We start from the raw sequence: 22,977 nt of genomic DNA on the forward strand, positions 1-22,977 counted from the left end.
AATAGCAAAAAATATATTTACAAGGTAGATGTAAACAAAATCTTAATATGTTAATTCGAACCTTTCTTATTAAATTATATATTATTGTGTTTCGGTAGTGACAAATTTGGAGAGAGAAAAAAATAATTCAAAAATTTCCGAAAATACAATATGAGAATTAACTGTGCAATTACTAGAAATGTGTACCTTGGATAATATACAATTTGTATACATACAAAATTTGTGGAAAAAGCCATTTTTTTTCAAGACGTTTCAAACTCTGACTTTGAACCAATTCTGTAGAATGGCATTTGAATAGAGCCCAACTGTGATAAAAAATGTTTTTAATTTTGAATTATATACTACTTTTTGGGATTAAAAAATATGCTGGTGAAGGAGAATCGTGACGGACTGGCCATCAGGTGTCCGACAGGTAACCGGTTTTACCTGCTGCCTGAGGAATGAACGCCGTCAGGTGGGAGGGGGGCTCAGGTGTCAGGTGTGTTTCCGCTTTTGCCATCAGCCAATCATACGATCGCTTTCCTGTAGACGCGCATCGGTTTTTAATTCGTAATATTTTCACAGATTTCGAGCAGAACTGAGCCGGTGAGTGAATGAGTTCTCCAGTGCTGAATAATGGTGTTTGTTTTGTCTTGACTCGTGTGTCATTAACCCGAATCTGTGCATGAGGAAAAAAAATGCTGCTGGACTCGTTTGCGGAGGATTTTGCACATAGATTTAATTATCTTCTTTATAATGATCTGTGAGCGTTTCGAGAAAACACTTAATGCACCATTTCCTTCAGGTTTCTGTAATGTCTTAGACTGTTCATTTAAATGCTATCGCCTGAAAACACATTAATATTGTGCTTTTTAACTATCTACTTTTAAAATAAATGCGCTTCTCTAACTTAAGTATGAATGTCATGAATAGTGTTTAAAGTGTTATTGTTTAAACACAGTCTGACCTTCACAGATGATCAGATATAAGGATTAAACTGTGTCATGATGTCACTGGAAGAAAGATGATAATCTGGCATTTTCATGTTCATGATCTCTCTACAGCACAGGAAGTGTGAGGTGATGTGAGGAGCAGCAGGAAGTGATGTGCTGATGATCTATCTATCACTGTTAGAGGGTCAGTTCATGTTTCATCAGTCTGTCAGGCTTTGAGTCTTTATCTGTGTTAAAGATGATTATAGTGATTCTGAATGGCAAGAAAACATACTGTTCTCTTTTTAACAGTGTCTGTCTTTATCTCACCCTTAACTCTCTCTCTCTCTCACTCTCTCTCTCTCTGTGTCAGAGGAGGTTGTTTGTGGTCAGGAAGTGCAAATGTGTCTCAGTGCTGCTTGAGCAAAAGTCATTGCAGAGCACATCCGCCCTGTGTGTCTTTAAAAAAGAGTTGAGTGGGCTTTACAGAGGGACACGGCTGAGGTGAGCTTCATTCTCTACTTTTGTTTGAAACCATCATCACATTTGATTTTATAAATCATGTCACTGATTGTGTGCTGCTTGTTAGGACAACGTGAACACGCAAACCAGACATAAGGCTTATGGGGGACTTCATGAATGACACGTAAAAATGGATTCATTGCTCATTTCTGTGGGTGGATTTGACAGACTGTTTTCAACTCTGCAAACACTGTCGTTTAGACATATATCATGAGAAATTTATAATTAGGAAATAACCCTGTCCTTATCTTGCACGACTCCACATATACTTGTTGCAGTGTGCCGTTTATATTTTGTTTTGTGTAAATGCTGAACTCAAGCAGCTGGTCTACAGATCTTCCATTAAAATAGCAGAAATGTAAGATTCGGCGGTCTCGCGCACATGGCTCTAAATTGTGGTGGTTTTGTGGTGTCAATGCAGGATGTATATGACGGATAATTAAATGTTTTCATTAGACTGAAGTGAACATTTGCATACTCGAAATGTTTGATCACATGTTGAATAGAATGGTCATGATATAGATGTCATTTGTTTTCTCAAATCTCTTTCAGGCTCTTTGAGATTGTTGGATGAAAGTTTTGTTCTGCGTGGGAGGAAACGGTGTCGAGCTCAAAATGGATGCCCTGCTCATCAAGGACTGAACCTAAGCCCTTCCTAAACTCCTCATGATGACGATCTAAATGAGAAGACTATGGAGGATATTGTAGACTATCAGGAATCTGAGCCTTACCTGGAGGCCAAGCAGTACATCGAGAGGATAAAGCAGGAGAACGAAAAAAGCCTTGGGATCGAGGGCGTCCCGTTGAAGAGCGTCGGTCTGGACGTGTCAGATCACGGGGTCTCTCTGACCGTGTACCCCGTCACCATACCCTGTTCTCCTCTGTCTTATGCCACTGTGCAGTGGGACGCCCCCGAGACCCCAGCAGAACCGCCGGCTCCTGGATCGGACCATGAACTAGACTCCATTGATGAACCAGGGTTTGACTGGACGTTGAATCTACCATCTGAAGACCTCAATTATATCACAAATCAGGACGACGTTGTTGACTTGCTACCTGAAGCCGAGTCACAAGCAGACGTCAGACTTGCATCTTCCCAGGTATGTAAGCCAAACAGCGGAAGGGCTTTGTGGTTTCTCTGGTTGACATGTTCTCGTATCAGTAACCGGTGACCTGCTTTCATAAAGGGGACCTATTATGCAAAATGCTCTTTTACATGGCATTTGGACATAAATGTGTGTTGGCAGTGTGTGAACACAGCCACCCTACTATGATAAGTATTTACCCACTCCTTTTTTAATCCCATTAAACCAAAGCAGACAAGTTAGCCATGTGTTTTGACTCTTGAGCAGTGTGACATCACACTGCTCAGGCCCCGCCCACAGCTGCTGACTGACAGTCCTGCATTACCATAGTTTCCACACTCAGCTTGAGCCGCTGTAGTGTCAACAATTGCCTTGTCCAAATACCCACACTTGCGGTCTTGGCCACTTGAGAGCTTGTGTAGCTCAGTGGTTAGAGCATGGCACTAGCAATGCCAAGGTCATGGGTTCGATCCTAGGGATTGCACATACTCAGATACAAATGTAGAATATAATGCAATGTAAGTCGCTTTGGATAAAAGCGTCTGCCAAATGCATAAATGTAAATGTAAATTGTGCACGCGACAGGAAGTGCGTGCTCAAGACTGTCCCATGTCTTAAAAATGCCCAAGTGCAGTGCCCTTAATGCACACTAAACCCACACTATCTCGAATACCACTTCTGAGCGGTATTTTAGGCTAAGCATATCCCATCATGCATTATGTTTGGGAACTCACGTGCTCGAAATCACGAGATGTCAAGGAAAACATACGACTGTAAGTTTAATGAATTATATAATACATATAATTTGGTATAAAATATAATGTGTTGCGCATTTTATTGATGCAAAGATGAGTGGGCTATGTGTATTTTGTACATTTGCTTTTTATCACTCAAAAAGCACCACAATTTTAAAATAGTGTCTTCTGTTAGTTGCATAGCCACCACTGAACAGACATTTAGAAGTGTATTTTAAAATGCAGAGCACTGAAAATAATAATTTAAAAAAACGCTTGCATTTTTTGCAAGACTATAAGTGTGTCTCATTGGGCAATCAAAAGTTCTACACACACTTGCGGTCTTCACGCCCACTTGAACACTTAAGGCTAAATACAGGAAATACATCATGTAAGTAAAGAAGTGGTCAAGTGCAAAGACTGCAAGTGTGGGTATTTAGACAAGGCTAATGTCTCATAAGCAATCCTAGGTGTTCTGTTTTTGAATGCAAGACTGAACATAAAAGTCTTCATTTTCTCTCAACATCTGAGCCACTGAGGACGCAGTGGATTAGTTTTATTTTTGAAGATAATGTGCCCCAAAATCTACCTAAATTCGTATATGACTGCGCAAATCAGACTGCTTTGTGAACGAGGGGCAATACAAGGCAGGCTTTGCTAAAAAGTTGGTACTCAAGGTAGTAAATGTCACACTGTTTATTTTTTATGAATATGAATATTTTATGAATGCGGCTAAAGCTATTGTTGTCTTAGAGACCAGATGTCTGTCTGCCATTTTAAACCTTGTTTATATACTTTATAATTGACACGTTTGTAAAGAGCAGTGAAAAAGGTGATTGTCTTGAAAAATGGTGTATGTTTTCTGTAAAGACAAGACATTAAAAAAGCTTGTTTGCAAAGGCCAGCACATTTATCCACTAACCATTCAGAAACATCCAGTTTCATTCTAAAAGTTGTAACTTCTTCCTGAGTCTCTCCATCAGTGTCGACTCCGGTTTGAACAATGTAAGGCTGAACACCAACACTGACAATCCTCATTTTGGCTGCGTGAGATTCTCCAGCTTTGTTGTTGTTGAGCTGTTAAAGCTCCGCCCTCTTTTGGAAAGGGGGCCGGGAGCTACAGCTCATTTGCATTTAAAGTGACACACATAAAAACGTTGTGTTTTTGCTCACACCCAAATAGAGGCAAATTTGACAAGCTATAATAAATGATCTGTGGGGTATTTTGAGCTGAAACTTTACAGACACCAGGACTTATATTACATCTTGTGAAAAGGGGTATAATAGGTGCCCTTTAATACTGTTTATATGCACTTTATAATGTGGTTTACAAACAAAAAGATTCACATTTTTAGTTCACCATTTAGACCTGGAAAAACCTAAAGTGGAGTTTGTATGAATGAATTCAGAGTGAGCTGGTTTAGATTTGACCAAAAGGCACTGAATGTTTGAGTGAAGTGAATCTGTTCTGATGTTTTTCCCCCGACAGGCATGTGATGCACAGAAATCAGATACACAAACACAAATGGCACCTTCACATGAGGAGTCCTCCACATCTTTTGCAGATATTGAAGGTAACGTCATTTTTTGAGGTGATGTGATTTTGATAATAGAAGTTCTTTAAATCATGGGTGTGGCTGTAATTGTGAGAGTTGTGAAATGGCCATGTGTTTGTCAGCTGTGAATGTTGAACTGTTTGCTAACTCGGCTGATTTGGCTTCCTCTTCACATGTCTAGTTGCATAACCTTTAAAATGTGGCCGCATACACATCGGTTTTCCATCAGCCTTTACAATCCTAGAGGTTTGGGCTTGTTGTTCTTGGTGTTGTTCTGGAGGGTCTTTTTTTTTTCCTCAGAAAGCCACAATCCTCTGAGAACACTGATTTTCTTCTGAAATCTGTCATGGAAGTATTTATTTGTGCTGTTTTCCATCAGATTCCAGAGCAGATGTGACTGAAGATGATTTTGAACCTGATGGCGCTCAGATCTTTATGGACACAAGAGACTCAGAGATTCAGCCAGTTCAAGAGAGACCACAGTCGCAAGAAGAGGAGGAACCCGGCATGTTATTCCTTCCCAAAATAATGTTCAAGCATGAGGAAAGCACAGATTCAGGAAGTGAAGAGCAAACACAAGAGTGGACTGAGATCGAAGCGAACGGAGAATCAGCAGATGCAAGAACCAACATTCAGGATCAGATTCAAGGATCTGACAGTGTGGAAAAAGAAGAGTCAAGTCCTACAGAGGTCCAGTCTGATCAGTCACAGGACACCTTCATTACAAGCCGAACAGAACCAGCAGAGCAGCTGTCGGACCTCACCACCGGTTCGGTGGGACTCGAGGAAGCAATACTGACACAAGAGCCGGACAAGATGAGCACATCCATTACAGCGACAGAGATGAGCCAGAATAATGACAGTCAGGACTTAGACCTCTCAGAGCAGGTCAACAAACAAGACCAAGAAAAATGTAAAGAAGAGCTGGTAAATTCAGAGCAAAAGGCTGAACCTGAAAATGGGCTGCCAGAAGAAGCACAAGAGCCTGAGCTGGGAGAACCAGATGAGAGCGAATCCTCGGAGCAGATCCAATGTTCAGATGAGCAGAAACCCTGCGATCAGACGCCACAATCAGAGATGGAGCCACCAGAGTGTCCAGACCCGTCCAGTGACCTGAAACATGTGGCGGACGAGGAACAACACGAACAGGATATGACATCAGTGCACCGTATGACAGAGGAGGTGCCTGTTCCGGACACAAACCCCGCGGGTCCTTGCATTAACGGCAGTGCTGAGATGGTGAACAGGGCCGAGGCTCAACGCTTGGCTGAGAGGCTCTACAGATTGGATGGTTTTCAGCGTACAGATGTGGTCAGGCATCTGGACAAAGAGTAAGTCTTTACTTGGCAGTGATGATGTGTAATGCAACTATTGTGTTTCCAACAAATATTCTTATTTGCCTTTTCTTTTGATAGCAACGACTTCAGTCGTGCTGTTGGGGAAGAGTACCTCAAATTCTTTGACTTCACCAGGCAAAGTCTGGAGCAAGCGCTCCGGTAGGCTTCTCGTTTCCAATATATCTGAGCACACGATCAAGTGATGCATCTCCATCAAGAGATTGCTCAGGTGTTTTTGGGCTCTTTCTGAATCTTAGGTCATTTCTGAAGGAGGTGGTTTTGACCGGTGAGACTCAGGAGCGTGAGAGAGTCCTGCAGCGCTTCTCCTCTCGTTTCCAGCAGTGTAATCCTGACACCTTCTCCTCAGCGGGATCGGTGCTCACGCTCACATGCGCCATAATGCTGCTTAACTCAGACCTGCATGGACAGGTGAGTCTCACGTAACTGTTACAATAATAGAAAAAGGGGTAGTTAAGACCCTAAACGTTTGAACGAGGACTCCAGGTGTGACGTCACTTGATCTTTGTAAGAGTAATACTTTACTTGTGTCATCAGAATGTCGGGAAGCCCATGTCCTTGGCTGAATTTGTGTCAAATCTGGAGGGCATGAATGGAGGCGAGAATTTCAGCAAGGACTGTCTGAAGGTGTGATTGTCAAATCATCTTTGTCCCGAGTTGTTCACGTTGAAGCTACACTGCCGTGGTGGTCAGTAGTAATTCTGTTTCTTCTGTCTCTGTCAGAGTCTCTACAGCTCCATCAAGACCGATCCGCTTCAGTGGGCTGTGTGAGTAAACCAACCTGCAGTGCTGAAATGACTTCAAGTGTTGATCTGCTGTTTTATCTGATTTATCCCTGTTCCTAGAGAGGATGAGATTCTGGCTAAATCCATGATGCTCGAGCAGGATCAAGACCAGGAAGGACATCTACGCTCAAAGAGTAACCCCTTCCAGGATCTCCCTCACGACACCAAGGCCACTGTGTTCCAGAAAGGCTTTTTAAAACGCAAAGCGCATGCAGACATTGATGGCAAACGCAGTGAGTCACAGTGTGGACTAAACCAAGTCTCAAGTTACATATGCAGTAGTTTGTCTTAAAGAGGCCATGTTCGCCAGACAACATTTAGATGCATTTCTTTCAAGAGCGTAGTTTGATTTGTGGGGACATTTACTTTGACTTCTCAGGTAATGTCAGTGTTACTTAATTACAACAAGAACAGCTACATATGAGTATATTTTAATTGTTTGATCAAAATTATTGCTAGAGACAATTCAGTAGTCACTGGATATTGTTAAGGACATGTGCCTAGCATCCCTACTAAATGTTATGCCTTAATTTGTTTGCTTCAGTAGTGTAACTGATTGATATTCAACAAATACAAAGAATAATTAACTATAACCTTAGATTCTACAAACTATCAGTCCTCAAAAAACGGACTCGGTGTACAGCATTAAGGCCCGGTATAATTTTCCACTTTCTATCGAGTTTGTACAATATATCGATATTTTTTATACAATATGGATTGAGGCAATACCGTTTATTGATATACAGTAGGGGAGACCAGGGACAGTTGTAACACTTTTTGCAATTTTTAGCCATACATCAAATACCATTTTTACTGGAATAACCAATTTGTTATATTATAAACTTCAGTCTGTCATCTGCTGAAACAATGTATTTAAGTGGTTTTATGAAATATGTACAGGTTGCAAAATTGATTTTAATACAGTCTCTCCACTGTTACAACCGTCCCATTGTACAGGGACGGTTGTAACGCATGTCAGGGACGGTTGTAACATGTCTAAAATATACATAATAAATCAATCATATACTCAAAATAGAAAATATTATTTATCAGTCATGTTATTGTGACTATTCATTTCATGTTTTTAAGTAATGATTACCTTTTTTTCACACAAATGACAAAAAAAAAAAAAGAGGATGAAACTGTCAAATTATAATGCAAGAAAATTATTTATTGGGTAGAACACCTCAAAAAAGTTTAAACATGGACTCATTAATTTTTCACTCTTTGTTATATTGCAGCCATTTGCTAAAATCATTTAAGTTCATTTTTTCCCTCATTAATGTACACGCAGCACCCCATATTGACAGAAAAACACAGAATTGTTGACATTTTTGCAGATTTATTAAAAAAGAAAAACTGAAATATCACATGGTCCTAAGTATTCAAACCCTTTGCTCAGTATTTAGTAGAAGCACCCTTTTGATCTAATACAGCCATGAGTCTTTTTGGGAAAGATGCAACAAGTTTTTCACACCAGGATTTGGGGATCCTCTGCCATTCCTCCTTGCAGATCCTCTCCAGTTCTGTCAGGTTGGATGGTAAACGTTGGTGGACAGCCATTTTTAGGTCTCTCCAGAGATGCTCAATTGGGTTTAAGTCAGGGCTCTGGCTGGGCCATTCAAGAACAGTCACGGAGTTGTTGTGAAGCCACTCCTTCGTTATTTTAGCTGTGTGCTTAGGGTCATTGTCTTGTTGGAAGGTAAACCTTCGGCCCAGTCTGAGGTCCTGAGCACTCTGGAGAAGGTTTTCGTCCAGGATATCCCTGTACTTGGCCGCATTCATCTTTCCCTCGATTGCAACCAGTCGTCCTGTCCCTGCAGCTGACAAACACCCCCACAGCATGATGCTGCCACCACCATGCTTCACTGCTGGGACTGTATTGGACAAGTGATGAGCAATGCCTGGTTTTCTCCACACATACCGCTTAGAATTAAGGCCAAAAAGTTCTATCTTGGTCTCATCAGACGAGAGAATCTTAATTTTTCACCATCTTGGCAAACTCCATGCGGGCTTTCATGTGTCTTGCACTGAGGAGAGGCTTCCGTCGGGCCACTCTGCCATAAAGCCCCGACTGGTGGAGGGCTGCAGTGATGGTTGACTTTCTACAACTTTCTCCCATCTCCCGACTGCATCTCTGGAGCTCAGCCACAGTGATCTTTGGGTTCTTCTTTACCTCTCTCACCAAGGCTCTTCTCCCCCGATAGCTCAGTTTGGCCGGACGGCCAGCTCTAGGAAGGGTTCTGGTCGTCCCAAACGTCTTCCATTTAAGGATTATGGAGGCCACTGTGCTCTTAGGAACCTTAAGTGCAGCAGAATTTTTTTTGTAACCTTGGCCAGATCTGTGCCTTGCCACAATTCTGTCTCTGAGCTCTTCAGGCAGTTCCTTTGACCTCATGATTCTCATTTGCTCTGACATGCACTGTGAGCTGTAAGGTCTTATATAGACAGGTGTGTGGCTTTCCTAATCAAGTCCAATCAGTATAATCAAACACAGCTGGACTCAAATGAAGGTGTAGAACCATCTCAAGGATGATCAGAAGAAATGGACAGCACCTGAGTTAAATATATGAATGTCACAGCAAAGGGTCTGAATACTTAGGACCATGTGATATTTCAGTTTTTGTTTTTTAATAAATCTGCAAAAATGTCAACAATTCTGTGTTTTTCTGTCAATATGGGGTGCTGTGTGTACATTAATGAGGAAAAAAAATAACTTGAATGATTTTAGCAAATGGCTGCAATATAACAAAGAGTGACAAATTTAAGGGGGTCTGAATACTTTCCGTACCCACTGTACTTTAAAATGTGATTTGATGACATTTTACATTTAATTTGCAATGCACATTGCACATTTTACTTTTAATTTGCACATTAAAGAGAAACTATGCAGTTTTTTTTAGCTTGATTAGTTTTTAAAATATAAATGAAACTTGGTTGGTGATACTGGGACAGTTGTAACGGGGCATTACAACTGTCCCAGTTTCACCAACCATGATTTCATCTCATGTGAGCTAGCTTGACTGCTAGTTTGACACTTGTTAGCTATTTCTATTTGTAGCTTACAAAACAGTGATTCTAATAATACTTGTTTGAATTCATAGACATTTGATCCTATAACAGCATCCAAAAAAGTACATCAGAAAGAAAAGTAATTTTTTTACCTCAAAAACAATCTTTTGTAGATAACTCTGTCAGGAAGATTCAAATGTGGCTCCCTTTATGGCAAGAATGGAGGGAAACTAATTGAGCATGTGCACAGTGAGTGTCATCACTCTAGTTTGTTTCTGATTGGAGTAATTCAAGGTGTTACAACCATCCCCTGTTACAACTGTCCCTGGTCTCCCCTAGTTTAATACGAGTGCATCTGTAAAATAGCGGAGAAAAAAAATACATAATGCAATTTGTCTCTGACAGATTCATGTGAGATACTTAAGCTGCTTAATGCGTTTGTGATGTGGTGTTTTCCTCAGTGCATAACTTGCATTTCACAGGTATATTCTCCATCTGTAAATGTTGGAAAGTCATGCAAATATTTACATTTTGCTGTCAGGAGTGGACGAGCCTTCTGCTTGCGAATCTCCGCTAAACTTCATAGACTTCCGCCGCCGCGTGCATGCGCGCCATAATTCTGACTAAAATATACAATTTGCTAAAATATTTGTTGTTGAACAATAAATGTGCCATATGTAGAATTTTTAACCTACAAGTAAGTGTTTTTTTAATTATAGCTATAACTGTAATGTGACTGTAATGGGGTAATCAAAATAACCTCTCTTTTTTCAGTTTTAGTTTAGTGAATTTAACTTATTCTTTAAAAAGCATTATTTTTATTTTTAGCTTGTAATGTTACAATTTTAGAATGTAATGTAATCACTTTCCCGCCGGAAGACGCCCTCCTCGGACGCACTGAGTGGCAAGTACCTGCTGCATGAATGGATTTAATAGGGAAAAATCAGCTCAGATTTGTATCTGAGCTCTTGGATCAGCTCTTGGATTTGTAGCTCAGTGGTTAGAGCGTGGCACTAGCAATGCCAAGATCATGGGTTCGATCCCAGGGATTGCACATACTCAGATACAAATGTATAGTATAATACAATGTAAGTCGCTTTGGATAAAAGCGTCTGCCAAATGCATAAATGTAAATGTAAATGGAAAACAAACAATTATCAGTTTAAGTTAAAGGCAGATGGACTTGATAGTGTTCCTTACAACTTACCAAAGAACAAGTGATCCGTGGATGTTGACATGTGGCCAGGATTCGTGTTTAATGACATTTATATGTGCATGATTTTGACGCCAGGAAATACATAAAGCAAATTTGCCCATGAATGCTTTATATAAATACAATATAGGTTGGTCTAAATGTGGGTGATCACTTATATCAATGTTCACTGACTGGAGTCCAGTTGTTTCTGTGAATTGCACCAATCCATTTGCTTCCCTTTTCTGTAGTTTTCGGCAGCCTGTAAAAATAGGTTTCTTGTCAAAGCTATTTGTACAGTCATTCTCACAGCTCTTTCCCATTTTAGAGGTGTTTTGTGTGGTTTTTGCGACATTCAAGCTGGAAACCAATGCTGCCACTCATTTTTTTTTCTACTCAGTGAGCTGACCACAGCAACTCCAGCTGACGGTGACGTCACGTGCATACACTCAATATTTGTTTTAATAGTAAAGTCAAGTCACCTTTATTTATATAGCACTTTTTACAATGCAGATTGTGTCAAAGCAGCTTTACAGTGATAACTGGTGTATCATTTCGCTCTTAAAGAAAATGGTGTCAATGCAGACATATCAAAACACTGTTGAATATCAAATGTCAAGTGTCCCCAACTAAGCAAGCCAAAGGCGACAGCGGCAAGGAACCCAAACAGGTGACATCAGGTGGCAAACAGGTGTTAAAATTTAGAAAAAAAACCTTGGGAGACACCAGGCTTAGTCGGGAGAAATAGCCTTCAATATGAACATTGTTTGTAGGACAACATTAGGCAGGATGTGAAATAAGATTTTTTATTTTTTTTTAAAGAAATACAGATTTTTTTTTCTAAAAACAAATAAAAAACGTAGAAAATACTGAGATATATATACCGTATATAGTCATTCAGCCAAAAATTACAAAGATATGATTTTTTGGCCATATCGCACAGCCCTATCTCGCGCAAAGTTGAGTGCTCAAGCCTTTCAAAAGTATAATCCTTTGGCCGTGATCGAGGAAAGTGCACTATCTAGTGGACTGCTGTTTTCAAGTGCTCAAGTCACCTGCACATGCACTGTTGTACATGGACTGTCCACGCAGTCTCAAAAAATTGGGCTGTACAGCCGTCTGCGGACTCTCCTGATGACAAAAATTACGTCAATTCGGATGGTGCGTGGACACGGACATGGACAGGCGAAGTATACTTTGGGATTAACCATGCGTACTTTGTATAAAAAAAGTCAAGTTTGGGCTTTAGACAGTCGCCCTCTTCAAGAAGTCTAACAGTTCATCCCCTTTAAAGCACCATTGCTAAACATGCAACTAGATTTGAATGTCTAGTCAATGAGTTGACCATCTTGACCCACCCTAGAGTACTGGACAGACAACATTTAACATGCTGATTTGAACTGATTTGCAGCTCCGTGGGGGAAACGAAGCTGGAAGACATTCTATGCCATGCTGAAGGGAATGGTGCTTTACCTGCAGAAGGTTTGTTGCCAGATACTGATGTTATGCATGTACAGCATGTTGCTTTGTCTGCTTTTTATATAACCTTGCCAAAGCATCAATACGAATAACAGTGAACGTGGGCATTGGTGAGCAGTGTCTCTGTCTGTCCAGGATGATTATGTGAAGGACTGCCAGAGCTCAGAGGAAGTGGTCAGCGTTCATCACTCTCTGGCAGAGCGAGCTCTGAATTACACCAAACGGCCGCACGTGTTTCGCTTGCAGACGGCCGACTGGAGGGTCTTCCTTTTCGAGGCTGCGTGAGTTTGCGTGCAAATTCTCCTTCAACCAGAATCATGTGACATTCACATCTGAGTGATCATCTTGTGTCCTTCAGGTCCACGGAGCAGATGAACTCCTGGATCGGGCGGATAAACCTGGTGTCTGCGCTGTACTCCTCGCCACCCTTTCCTGCTGCTGTCGGCTCTCAGAGGAAGTTCTGTCGGCCCATCCTGCCCGCGTCGCAGTCAAACCTCGTGCTGGTAACCGTCTTGTTTATCTGCTTCTCTGTCCGAGGCTAACGCAGCCCATCAGTCAGCAGGTGTGGGTGGACACAGTCACTTTATATGATGAAAAACTTCATTAAAAATATCTTCATTTGTGTTCTGAAGATGAAGGAAAATCTTCCTGGTTTGGACATGAGGGAGAGTAGGCTAAATGATGACAGAATGATGATTTTTGGGTGAACTAACCCTTTAAAGGATTAGTCCAGTTTTAAATAAAATTTTCCTGATAATTTACTCACCCCCATGTCATCCAAGATGTTCATGTCTTTCTTTCGTCAGTCGAAAAGAAATTAAGGTTTTTGAGGAAAAAATTCCAAGATTATTCTCCTTATAGTGGACTTCAATGGCCTCCAAACAGTTGAAGATCAAAATTGCAGCTTCAAAGAGCTTTAAACGATACCAGATGAGGAATAAGGGTCTTATCTAGCGAAACGATCGGATATATAAAAAATGCGAAATTCAAATGTATATGCTTTATAAACACAAATAATTGCCTTGCACGTGCTTCCGCTTTCTGTATTCTTCAAAAAGCTTACGCTGTGTGTCCTACGCCTTCCCTATTCTACTTACCAAAAAAAATGAAACTCATGCCACGTTTGTTCTGTAAGTAGAATAGGGAAGGTGTGGGACATACAGCGTAAGCTTTTTGAAGAATGCGGAAAGCGGAAGCACGTGCAAGGTGATATTTTGTGTTTATAAATCATATACAGTTGTATTGTTTTTAGAAAATGACAGATCTTTTCTCTAGATAAGACTCTTATTCCTCGTCTGGTATCGTTTAAAGCCGTTTGAAGCTGCACTTAAACTGTAATTTTGACCTTCAACCGTTTGGGTTCCATTGAAGTCCACTATAAGGAGAAAAATCCTGGAATGTTTTCATCAAAAACCTTCATTTCTTTTCGACTGAAGAAAGAAAGACATGAACATCTTGGATGACATGGGGGTGAGTAAATTATCAGGAAAATTTTATTTAAAAGCGGACTAACCCTTTAAGGCCCGTTCACTCTAAAAAAAACAATAACTACATTAGTGTCCACACCACCAAGGACAGTAAAATTGTTTATTTTAAGCGAGCTGCAGTTGCATTCTGTGAATGTTCGGTGAACATAACTCTAAAGTTGGGTGATTTTGATTGGCTGTAGATGCTGCGCGCTGTTGTTATGCTCACTGTAGTTGGTCCGAGTCAGAGTCCTGCATACAGGCGGGTTGACCCGCTAATATTTGATGTAACGGTGGACTGCGGTGCGGTGCGGTACGGGCCAGATGCATGGTAGGGACGGGCGGACTGCGGGTCCAATAGTAAAGACTATTTCAACTCGATTCGGTGCATTTGACAGCTACTTTCAAATTGTCCCGTGCTTCACGCTGTCTGAAGAGACAGGCTTCTAATTACAGCCCGATTTGCCGCGCTGAGCATTGTAGCCAATTGCGCTGCATCTGATTGATGCAGCATCTGATTGATGCATCTGATTGATGCAGCGCGAACCGACGTCACGCCTCGTTGCATGCCGAGGCGGCGCCGCCATTTTGACAGGATCGCCCTCTATTACTCGTACTGAAATTAATACGGATTCTTGCTTACCTTTTGTTTTGTTTCTGCCATTAAGTGGAATGTTAACATTTTTAATGGTATCGTTTGCAGGGAATAGAAGCTATTTTATCGCGTCGCATGATCATTTTATTTATTTATTTTTTTTCACTGAAGTTTTGTAGAATTTCGTTTACAATGTTGATCTGTTTACCGTGTCGCACGCTGGACGCTCACCACTGCTTCAGCCATCGTATGAATATCCAAATAAATCTATGTGATCAACACACTGAGAAAAGTCGATTCATTTATTTGTTGGAAACATTTAAATGGTACTTAAACGAACATACTGAGTAGGCCTACAACTGTTGTCATTGTAATCCCCCTTTTCCACGATCACAGATGAGGAGAATCAGAGATTATGGGTCAAATTCAGCGGACAGACGGACACGAACACAATGTATTTTTATATTTATTTTAACAAATGACAACCACATTAAGCAATTTCATACCTTTATAAAAACCGTTATGAAGAAAATGTATAAAATGCTTGCATTTTAAGTGATACTGAAAGTTTATATTTTGGTCTCATCCGTTTTCTGCATGTGCTTTATTTGTAAATAGAATTTGGTCTCTTTAGTGCATTAAGCCTTTTCTTGAGAGGACACGAGAGGAAACCGTTTTTATAAACGTGTTGCGTTCATATTTTGGGCTCATTTGCGTATCTCCACGCAGTATGCTTTAATAAATATGTACAAAATTGTTTGTTTGTCACATGAAGCGTTTTTCTTGTTAAGCATTTGAATGTCCCCGTCAAGTTCTGCTAATTCACGAGCGCAGTGAGAGTCAGACTTGCAAAGGTAATGTTAATTATTAAACCAAACTAAATCAAAACGTTCAAAAACACTTAGCAATGCCATTCTTTTATTGAGTGATAAGCAGTGGGTTTAATCAGTGCCATTAATAATAGATTTGCCATCCGGCGTCTTCTCGTCATCTCCTCGACCTGCTTCCCTTGGTGTTTTTACACGTAGAAAAGGCGAAAAAACGTTTTTCACTGTCTTGTTTTCTCTCAGAACGATGATCTGAGTTACTATCACAATTATCGATGCAGCATTAATGACATACAATGGTGACATTTTTCACAATCATGACAGAAAACAAATTACTGCACTAAACTCAATAACGGAAAGGCTGCGCGATCCTGTCAAGATGGCAAATAAACAAAGAAGTTACCCAGAACTCAATGCCGCGTGACGTCAGATTCGTATTCTCTATTGAAGGGAGCACGCTTGATATATTTAATATATTAACAATTAAAATAAAAGTTTTAGCCTATTTTTGCTGCTACAAAGAGGACCAGCAGCCAGGTTAAACACTGCTGAGTTTCAGAAGAGAAAATCGCGTTTAAATGATGAGTATGTTCAAATATTTTTTAAATAGTCTAAAACATTATTTGTTCTATTATTTTACTTGTGTTGTTTAATGCAATGTGAAACCATCGCTCATTTTCTGAAAACAGCTGAAGTTTTAACCATAAATGCTCATCTTGAACTAGCTCTCTTCTTCTTCTCTATTAGAATTCCGGCAGTGTAGACACTGCTAAGCGTATTACTGCCCTCCTCAGGACAAAATTTGAACTAATTTTTATATTCAATATGCTAGTTCATTAGTTCAAAACTTTGACCTGTGGAGGGCAGTAATACACTCAAAAAGGTTCTTTTGGATAGTTCTTGTCAATGAACCAGTTCAAAAAACATTCAGAGGTTATTTTATGGTGAAACTGGCTTATGTTCTCTACAGATTTAAGTGCTGCATGGTCTTGATTATTTTCATTTGAAATAAAATGCTAGTTTTTGTAATCATTTTCTTTCTATCAGTCAATAATTCTGAAAGAAAATGCTTCAAGAACACATATCAGTGGCTGAGAGCCTACTTGCTAAAGTAAAAAACAGCTTTGACGGGTTGACAGATAAACCACACGCTCTTATACCAGTGTTGTTGTTAATGTTCTAGCTATTTCAGTGTACAGTTTGCTTTATTAATTCTGTGCAAAGTGTACAGTTAAAGTAAACTTCATCATTCAGCTGAGTTGTGCACATTTAGACACTTCATGTCTTGTTCTATCCATGCAATAAATGCACATTTCAGGTGCAATGCAGCCAAAATTACAATTTAAAATCAATGTATATAAATGTACCTTCATATTATGAGAATGCTACTTTCTACAACCTTAATACCATGATAGCGAGATTAGGTTCCTTCATTTTAAAAAAACAAGAATTGAAAAATAATCGAAAACAGAAGGAGGAATCGATTCTTGGAATCCACTCAAATCAATTACAGAACCAGGACTCAATTCCAAAAATTTAGGAATCGAACAGCTCTAGTTTTTATGTCAAATGGGTCGGGTTGGGTACGGACTAAAATGAGTGTTTCTGTCGGATATCGGGTGGGGTGTTCTGTTAATTAAGGACTCAAGTTCAACTGTGACACCCACACGTCTCTTTCACATTAATGTTTATTTGTGACCGCAGAGGAAGCTCTTCACCTCTCTAGTGAGATACCAGCTTCCTTGTTCATTTATTTCTTTGGTTTCACTAAAGTGAGAAAGTCATTAAACACTTCAAGCATCTGCGTCTCGTTTAGCATGTCGATCAGTGTATTTGTCACCACTGCATTATTTTCATGACACTGTATGTTTCATCAGGACAAACAGTTGCAGTCGCATGCGGCCATGTTACATAGCTTCCAGCAGGATCTGACTGCGCTCCAGCAGGAGGCGTCAGAGAGCAGGAAGACCAAAACCAGGGAGCTGGAGGAGATGCGGCAGAGAGAGGAGTACCTGCAGTACGAGGTGCGTCTGTCAGGCTCTCATAACACTGTCACAAACGCTCAAGATGAGCATCAAAACAACTTGAATTGCTGAGAAGTTTGGTGAGATAAAAAACTAAGTGTATTGCATGAGAATATATGGGATGATACTCATCCAAAACATCTTAAAACATGCTGCACCTTAAGTAAATGTATCTCTTTTTAAAGGGATAGTTCATCCAAAAATGTTCTTTTGTGGGTGAACTCTCCCTTATTTTGCTCAAAAACAAGATACTGATCAAAACATTTTATTAACAGTGTAATGCCTTGGTTTGACCATGGTCATTAAACCACTACCCACTTTTTTAATTTGAACCAAGGAAATTTATTTCTCAAAATAGTTAACACGAATAAAAGTATCACTTTACTTATCATACACATAAATTGTAAGAATATCACTATAACTGATGAATAAACAAGTAAGGCTATTAAATTGCAGTCCCAAACTAGTTTTTATTAATACACTAAAATCAGTAAGCTGGTATGAGCCACCACAGTCATCAAAAAGACAGAATTGGTGGTATTTTGGGTTAAGGTTACATCATACCTGCATTCCCAGCTAACTATTTTTTGGTACGTTTGGTAATTTCATGACTAATTGACAATATAACTACAGGAAGAGCAAAGTCTTTGCTAAAGAGCTTTTGTTGTTGTTGTTTCTTTGACTACACACTCAAAACGGTTTTGCAACATACGGTTGAGAAACACCGTCTCATCGGCACAGCAGACATTTACAGTCCGTATTAGTCTTATAGTTGTTGGTTCTGTTGAAAGCAGCAGCATCACATGTCTGGACACACTATGCAAATGGAAGTGCAGATAATAAAAACAGCGTTGTAAGTTCCTTTTATGGTCATTTCAGGGACGGGGAATAAAGCTTTAGTCCCGTATATATACACCGATCAGGCATAACATTATGAGCACCTTCCTAATATTGTGTTGGTCCCCCTTTTGCTGCCAAAACAGCCCTGACCGTCGAGGCATGGACTCCTCTAGACCCCTGAAGGTGTGCTGTGGTATCTGACACCAAGATGTTAGCAGCAGATCTTTTAAGTCCTGTAAGTTGCAAGGTGGAGCCTCCATGGATCGGACTTGTTTGTTCAGCACATCCCACAGATTCTCGATTGGATTGAGATCTGGAGAATTTGGAGGTCAAGTCAACACCTCAAACTCATTGCTGTGCTTCTCAAACCATTCCTGAACCATTTTTGCTTTGTGGCAGGAGCATTATCCTGCTGAAAGAGGCCACAGCCACCAGGGAATACCGTTTCCATGAAAGGGTGTACATGGTCTGCAACAATGCTTAGGTAGGTGGTACGTGTCAAAGTAACATCCACATGGATGGCAGGACACAAGGTTTCCCAGCAGAACACTTTCGGCGGTGGACAGGGGTCAGCATGGGCACCCTGACTGGTCTGCAGCTATGCAGCTCCATACACAACAAACTGTGATGCACTGTGTATTCTGACACCTTTCTATCAGAACCAGCATTAACTTCTTGAGCAATTTGAGCTACAGTAGCTTGTCTGTTGGATCGGACCACTCGGACCAGCCTTCGCTCCCCACATTCATCAATGATCCTTGGCCGTCCATGACCCTGTCGCCGGTTCTCCACTGTTCCTTCCTTGGAGCACTTTTGATAGATACTGACCACTGCAGACCGGGAACACCCCACAAGAGCTGCAGTTTTGGAGATGCTCTGACCCGGGTGTGTCTCATACGTCCTGAAAAGTGAAGCCGCGGGCTCTTTGATCGCCCCCTGGTGGCTGGATGCAGTACAAGTCATAAACCCGCCCTCTCAATGCAAACTAATGGCACTTGTCAAAATAACAAAAAATTAATTACACATACAATAAAATTTTCCGAAAGATGGTTTTTGGTCATTTAAGGTAGTTGTTATCATGCTGATATATATTCAATAGTTCATTTTTGTGATCAGTTTGATTTTTGCAAGCAATTTGGTGCTATAGAAACGGGGCGTGTCGTCACGATTTACAGTTGATTGACAGCTTCTCTGAGGACTGTCGGAGTTTTGAGGGGAGATTGAAGATGAATAAATAACTATTATTTTTCGATTTCTGTGTTATTTTTCACTGACAAAAGTTGTTGTTCAGCAGTAAACTGTCCTAACCGACCTACAGATCTGACGGATCACTGAGTTTTTTTCGGTCACGTTAAATGTGGGCTTTATAAGCTAAATGTTATTAGCCAAGATAACACGGCTAATGTTAGCCATGACGGAAAAAGCAGGTGATCATAATCTGGCAGTTACTAATTATCTTTATGGGTATAAAATAATAATTATCAGGACAAAACTAATCCTACTCTAGTTAATTAAAGAGCACTGTCTAACGTTACAGCAATCGATCTGCTGTAGAGTTAGTTCAACTTTACCGAGGTTTCAAAAATATTATTGCTCTAGAAACAGAATATTTTTTTACAAGTATAATTTTAATTTGTGTATAATTTATTTATTTAAAATACATCAATTACGATATGTTGTTTTGACCTAGTTATGAGTAATTTATAGTTTAAAACTGAACAATGTGCATTAATAAACATTCAAATAAATGTAAATTCCTCATTGCCAGATGTAATTAAGACATCGTTTAAGCCAAATGAAAAAGGGAGGAGGAAAAGAAAAATATAATAAACAATGGATAATAAAACAAATAGGTGATCTGATCTTGATGACGCAGACGTCTGGGCGGAAGTTTGATACCGCGACTCCGCCTCCGCCTCCTGGTTTCACTGACGAGTCTTTCTGCGCATGCCCAGGTTCCAACATGTCAACGCCCATCATCGTCCGTTTTACCTTCAGTTCATTATAATGGAAGGAAGCGGCGTCGCGTCGTCCATCTTTTTTTACAGTCTATGCTCTGACCCAGTCGTCTAGCATCACAATTTGGTCCTTGTCAAACTCGCTCAAATCCTTACGCATGCCCATTTTTCCTGCTTCTAACACATCAACTTTGAGGACAAAATGTTCACTTGCTGCCTAATATATCCAACCCACTAACAGGTGCCATGATGAAGATATAATCAGTGTTATTCACTTCACCTGTCAGTGCTCATAATGTTATGCCTGATCGGTGTATACGCCATCTTTTGCTACCTGTGATGTTTGTCCCAGATCTGTACAGTTTTGTAAAATTTTTGATGTTTAGAGAATTTTTTCACACTGTGAGTGTCTCAGTTTAAATCCACTGTAAAAGATGAGTAAATGCGGCTGTTTCATATTGTTGTCTTCTTCTTTTCACAGAAATCTCGTTATGAGGTTTATCTTAAAGTTCTGGAGGCCTGGCAGACGCTGCAGACGTCCGATTCATCAGTCGGAGACAGACTGAACGTGTTCGATGAGGGATTGTGGAGAGGAGAGATGGACGAGGAGCAGGATGAGGCTGATGCCGGGATGAAGCGATCGCACTCCAGTCCGTCTCTGGAGTTAGAAACGCCTCCTCAGCCTGTAGTGAAAGTGCGACGCAACATCTCAGAGAGACGCACCTATCGAAAGATCGTAGTTCCACGGCGGAACAAGGAGATTTGAACAAAAAAAATGAACTGTTACACACAAACTGTCATGCTTGAAGCACTTGAATCCTTTAAAGTTTTACATCATTTAATATATTTTTAAAGTCTGTCTGGTCCAAGGTAAAAAAAAAAGAAAAAAAAAGAAAAGAGCAACAACTGTAGTCTTTTTAAATATAAAGAATTTTTGCACAAACCTCTTATTAATTGACCCTCTTCATACTGTCCACAAGAGGGAGATGTTGCTCAAGATGTTTAAATGAAGGACAATAGTTTTTACCTCATTCCTAACCATCACATGTCAATAAGAGTTTTTGAGAGGTCAGTTTAATGTGTCGTCAACACAACCATAGTAAACAGTGTGAAGAAGGGATACGGTGTGTGTTCAGTGCTGTCGCTCAGGAATACACTTGTTCCAGCCACATTTCCTCTGTTTGAAATCATGGTGATAAAGAGACCTCTGATAGAGCCACTGCTGAATGGCTCTTGTGTATTGAGTGTTTGTGAATTTCTCATATCCTTTCATTTAAACAAGAACCCGTCATTAAGCGCAGATGCTGAGGATGTGTTTGATGGATTGTGCCTCCAGGCTCTGGATGCTCAGGATGTGTCGGCTTGATAAAGATCTGAAAAGCCAATATCAGATAAATGCCGCCTGTTGACACGTAAACAGATTGTGAGGAAAAACAATCAAACTGTCAGTGAGTCAGAAAATGACTGAACGCCACATGGATAGACCCAGATTTGTGCTCTTAAATCACAACGCAAGTACTGATGTATGATCCTGAATATGGCTAGACAAAATATTTTGTAATTAAGCAACTTATATAGAATAAGTTGAAGAGAATTATGTTCAAGAAACCAACATGAACATACATTACACGTTAGGGCCATAGCCATTGTGGGGGACAAGCCCTCCCAATAATTGGAAATGGCCAAATTGTCCCCCCCAATATTTGATATTTCTTAATGCTGCTCTCCATTATGCATCGCTTTGTTTGTTGGATGACTGAGAGTTTAAAAAGTTATATTTTTAAGCTGGTCTGCTTCAGTGGTCTAAAAGCACTCATCAATGTCAAAATGACGGCCAATCAGATCAAAGAAGGCGGGGCTTAATGTTCACTGAAGACGAGTGTGAATTCCAATGCAACACTTTTAGTTTTTACAGTGACGTGTGTGGTAAAATATAGCTAAACATTGAATATTTGACTGTTTTACGATGGATATGTTTAACGACCCACAGTAACATACAGTGATGCAAACTACTCAACTCATTTTGAATTGAAAACATGCTATAGTTTCAGACAAGAGACGTTTTATACATTTTTGACATATTAGACATACCAACAAGAGTGAACGTGCATATTTTTAAATAAAATATTATTTGCCAAGAGTTTAAATGGACTACTTCACAACTACCTTTTACTGTTGTTATCTCTTTTTTTTATTCCCTTAAATTCCTTTTAATCCTTTAAAGGGGACCTATTATGCCCCTTTTCACAAGATGTAATATAAGTCTCTGGTGTCCCCAGAATGTGTCTGTGAAGTTTCAGCTCAAAATACCCCACAGATCATTTATTATAGCTTGTCAAATTTGCCCCTATTTGGGTGTGAGCAAAAACATGCCGTTTTTGTGTGCGTGTCCCTTTAAATGCAAATGAGCTGCTGCTTTCCAGAAGAGGGTGGAGCTTTAACACCTTGCGCCAGTGTTGCCAAGTCCACAGTTTTCCTGTGGAATTGGGCTACTTTTACACTTGCTGCAGGTTGTTTTTCATGTCCGTGGGTTGAAGCGACCCCAAATAACATGATATTTTGCCACTGCAATGCGAATTTTACCAGAAGAACCCTGACAAAAATGTGGATTTTACCCCCATTTTTACTGTGCAACC

General features: G+C 40.2%; 1 protein-coding gene across 2 annotated transcripts; it reads left to right on the forward strand.

Annotated features, from left to right (window-relative positions):
- Positions 1-521: 521 nt before the first annotated feature.
- LOC125267835 (PH and SEC7 domain-containing protein 1) lies at positions 522-22,488 on the forward strand. Of its 2 annotated transcripts, XM_048189842.1 has the most exons (16): positions 522-585; positions 1,044-1,116; positions 1,285-1,415; positions 1,986-2,533; positions 4,742-4,826; positions 5,188-6,139; positions 6,224-6,304; positions 6,403-6,574; positions 6,701-6,790; positions 6,887-6,930; positions 7,009-7,181; positions 12,564-12,634; positions 12,767-12,912; positions 12,990-13,134; positions 17,397-17,543; positions 20,823-22,488. In XM_048189842.1, exons 4-16 carry the CDS (start codon positions 2,126-2,128, stop codon positions 21,105-21,107), a joined length of 2,799 nt encoding a protein of 932 aa, XP_048045799.1. In that variant the 5' UTR covers positions 522-585; positions 1,044-1,116; positions 1,285-1,415; positions 1,986-2,125; the 3' UTR covers positions 21,108-22,488. The 2 variants fall into 2 exon arrangements, with proteins under 2 accessions (XP_048045799.1, XP_048045800.1); XM_048189843.1 differs by lacking the exons at positions 522-585; positions 1,044-1,116 and having other exon boundaries at positions 1,131-1,415.
- Positions 22,489-22,977: the final 489 nt, after the last annotated feature.

Source organism: Megalobrama amblycephala, linkage group LG4 (genome assembly GCF_018812025.1).
Source record: "Megalobrama amblycephala isolate DHTTF-2021 linkage group LG4, ASM1881202v1, whole genome shotgun sequence".
NCBI classification, from domain to species: Eukaryota; Metazoa; Chordata; class Actinopteri; order Cypriniformes; family Xenocyprididae; genus Megalobrama; species Megalobrama amblycephala.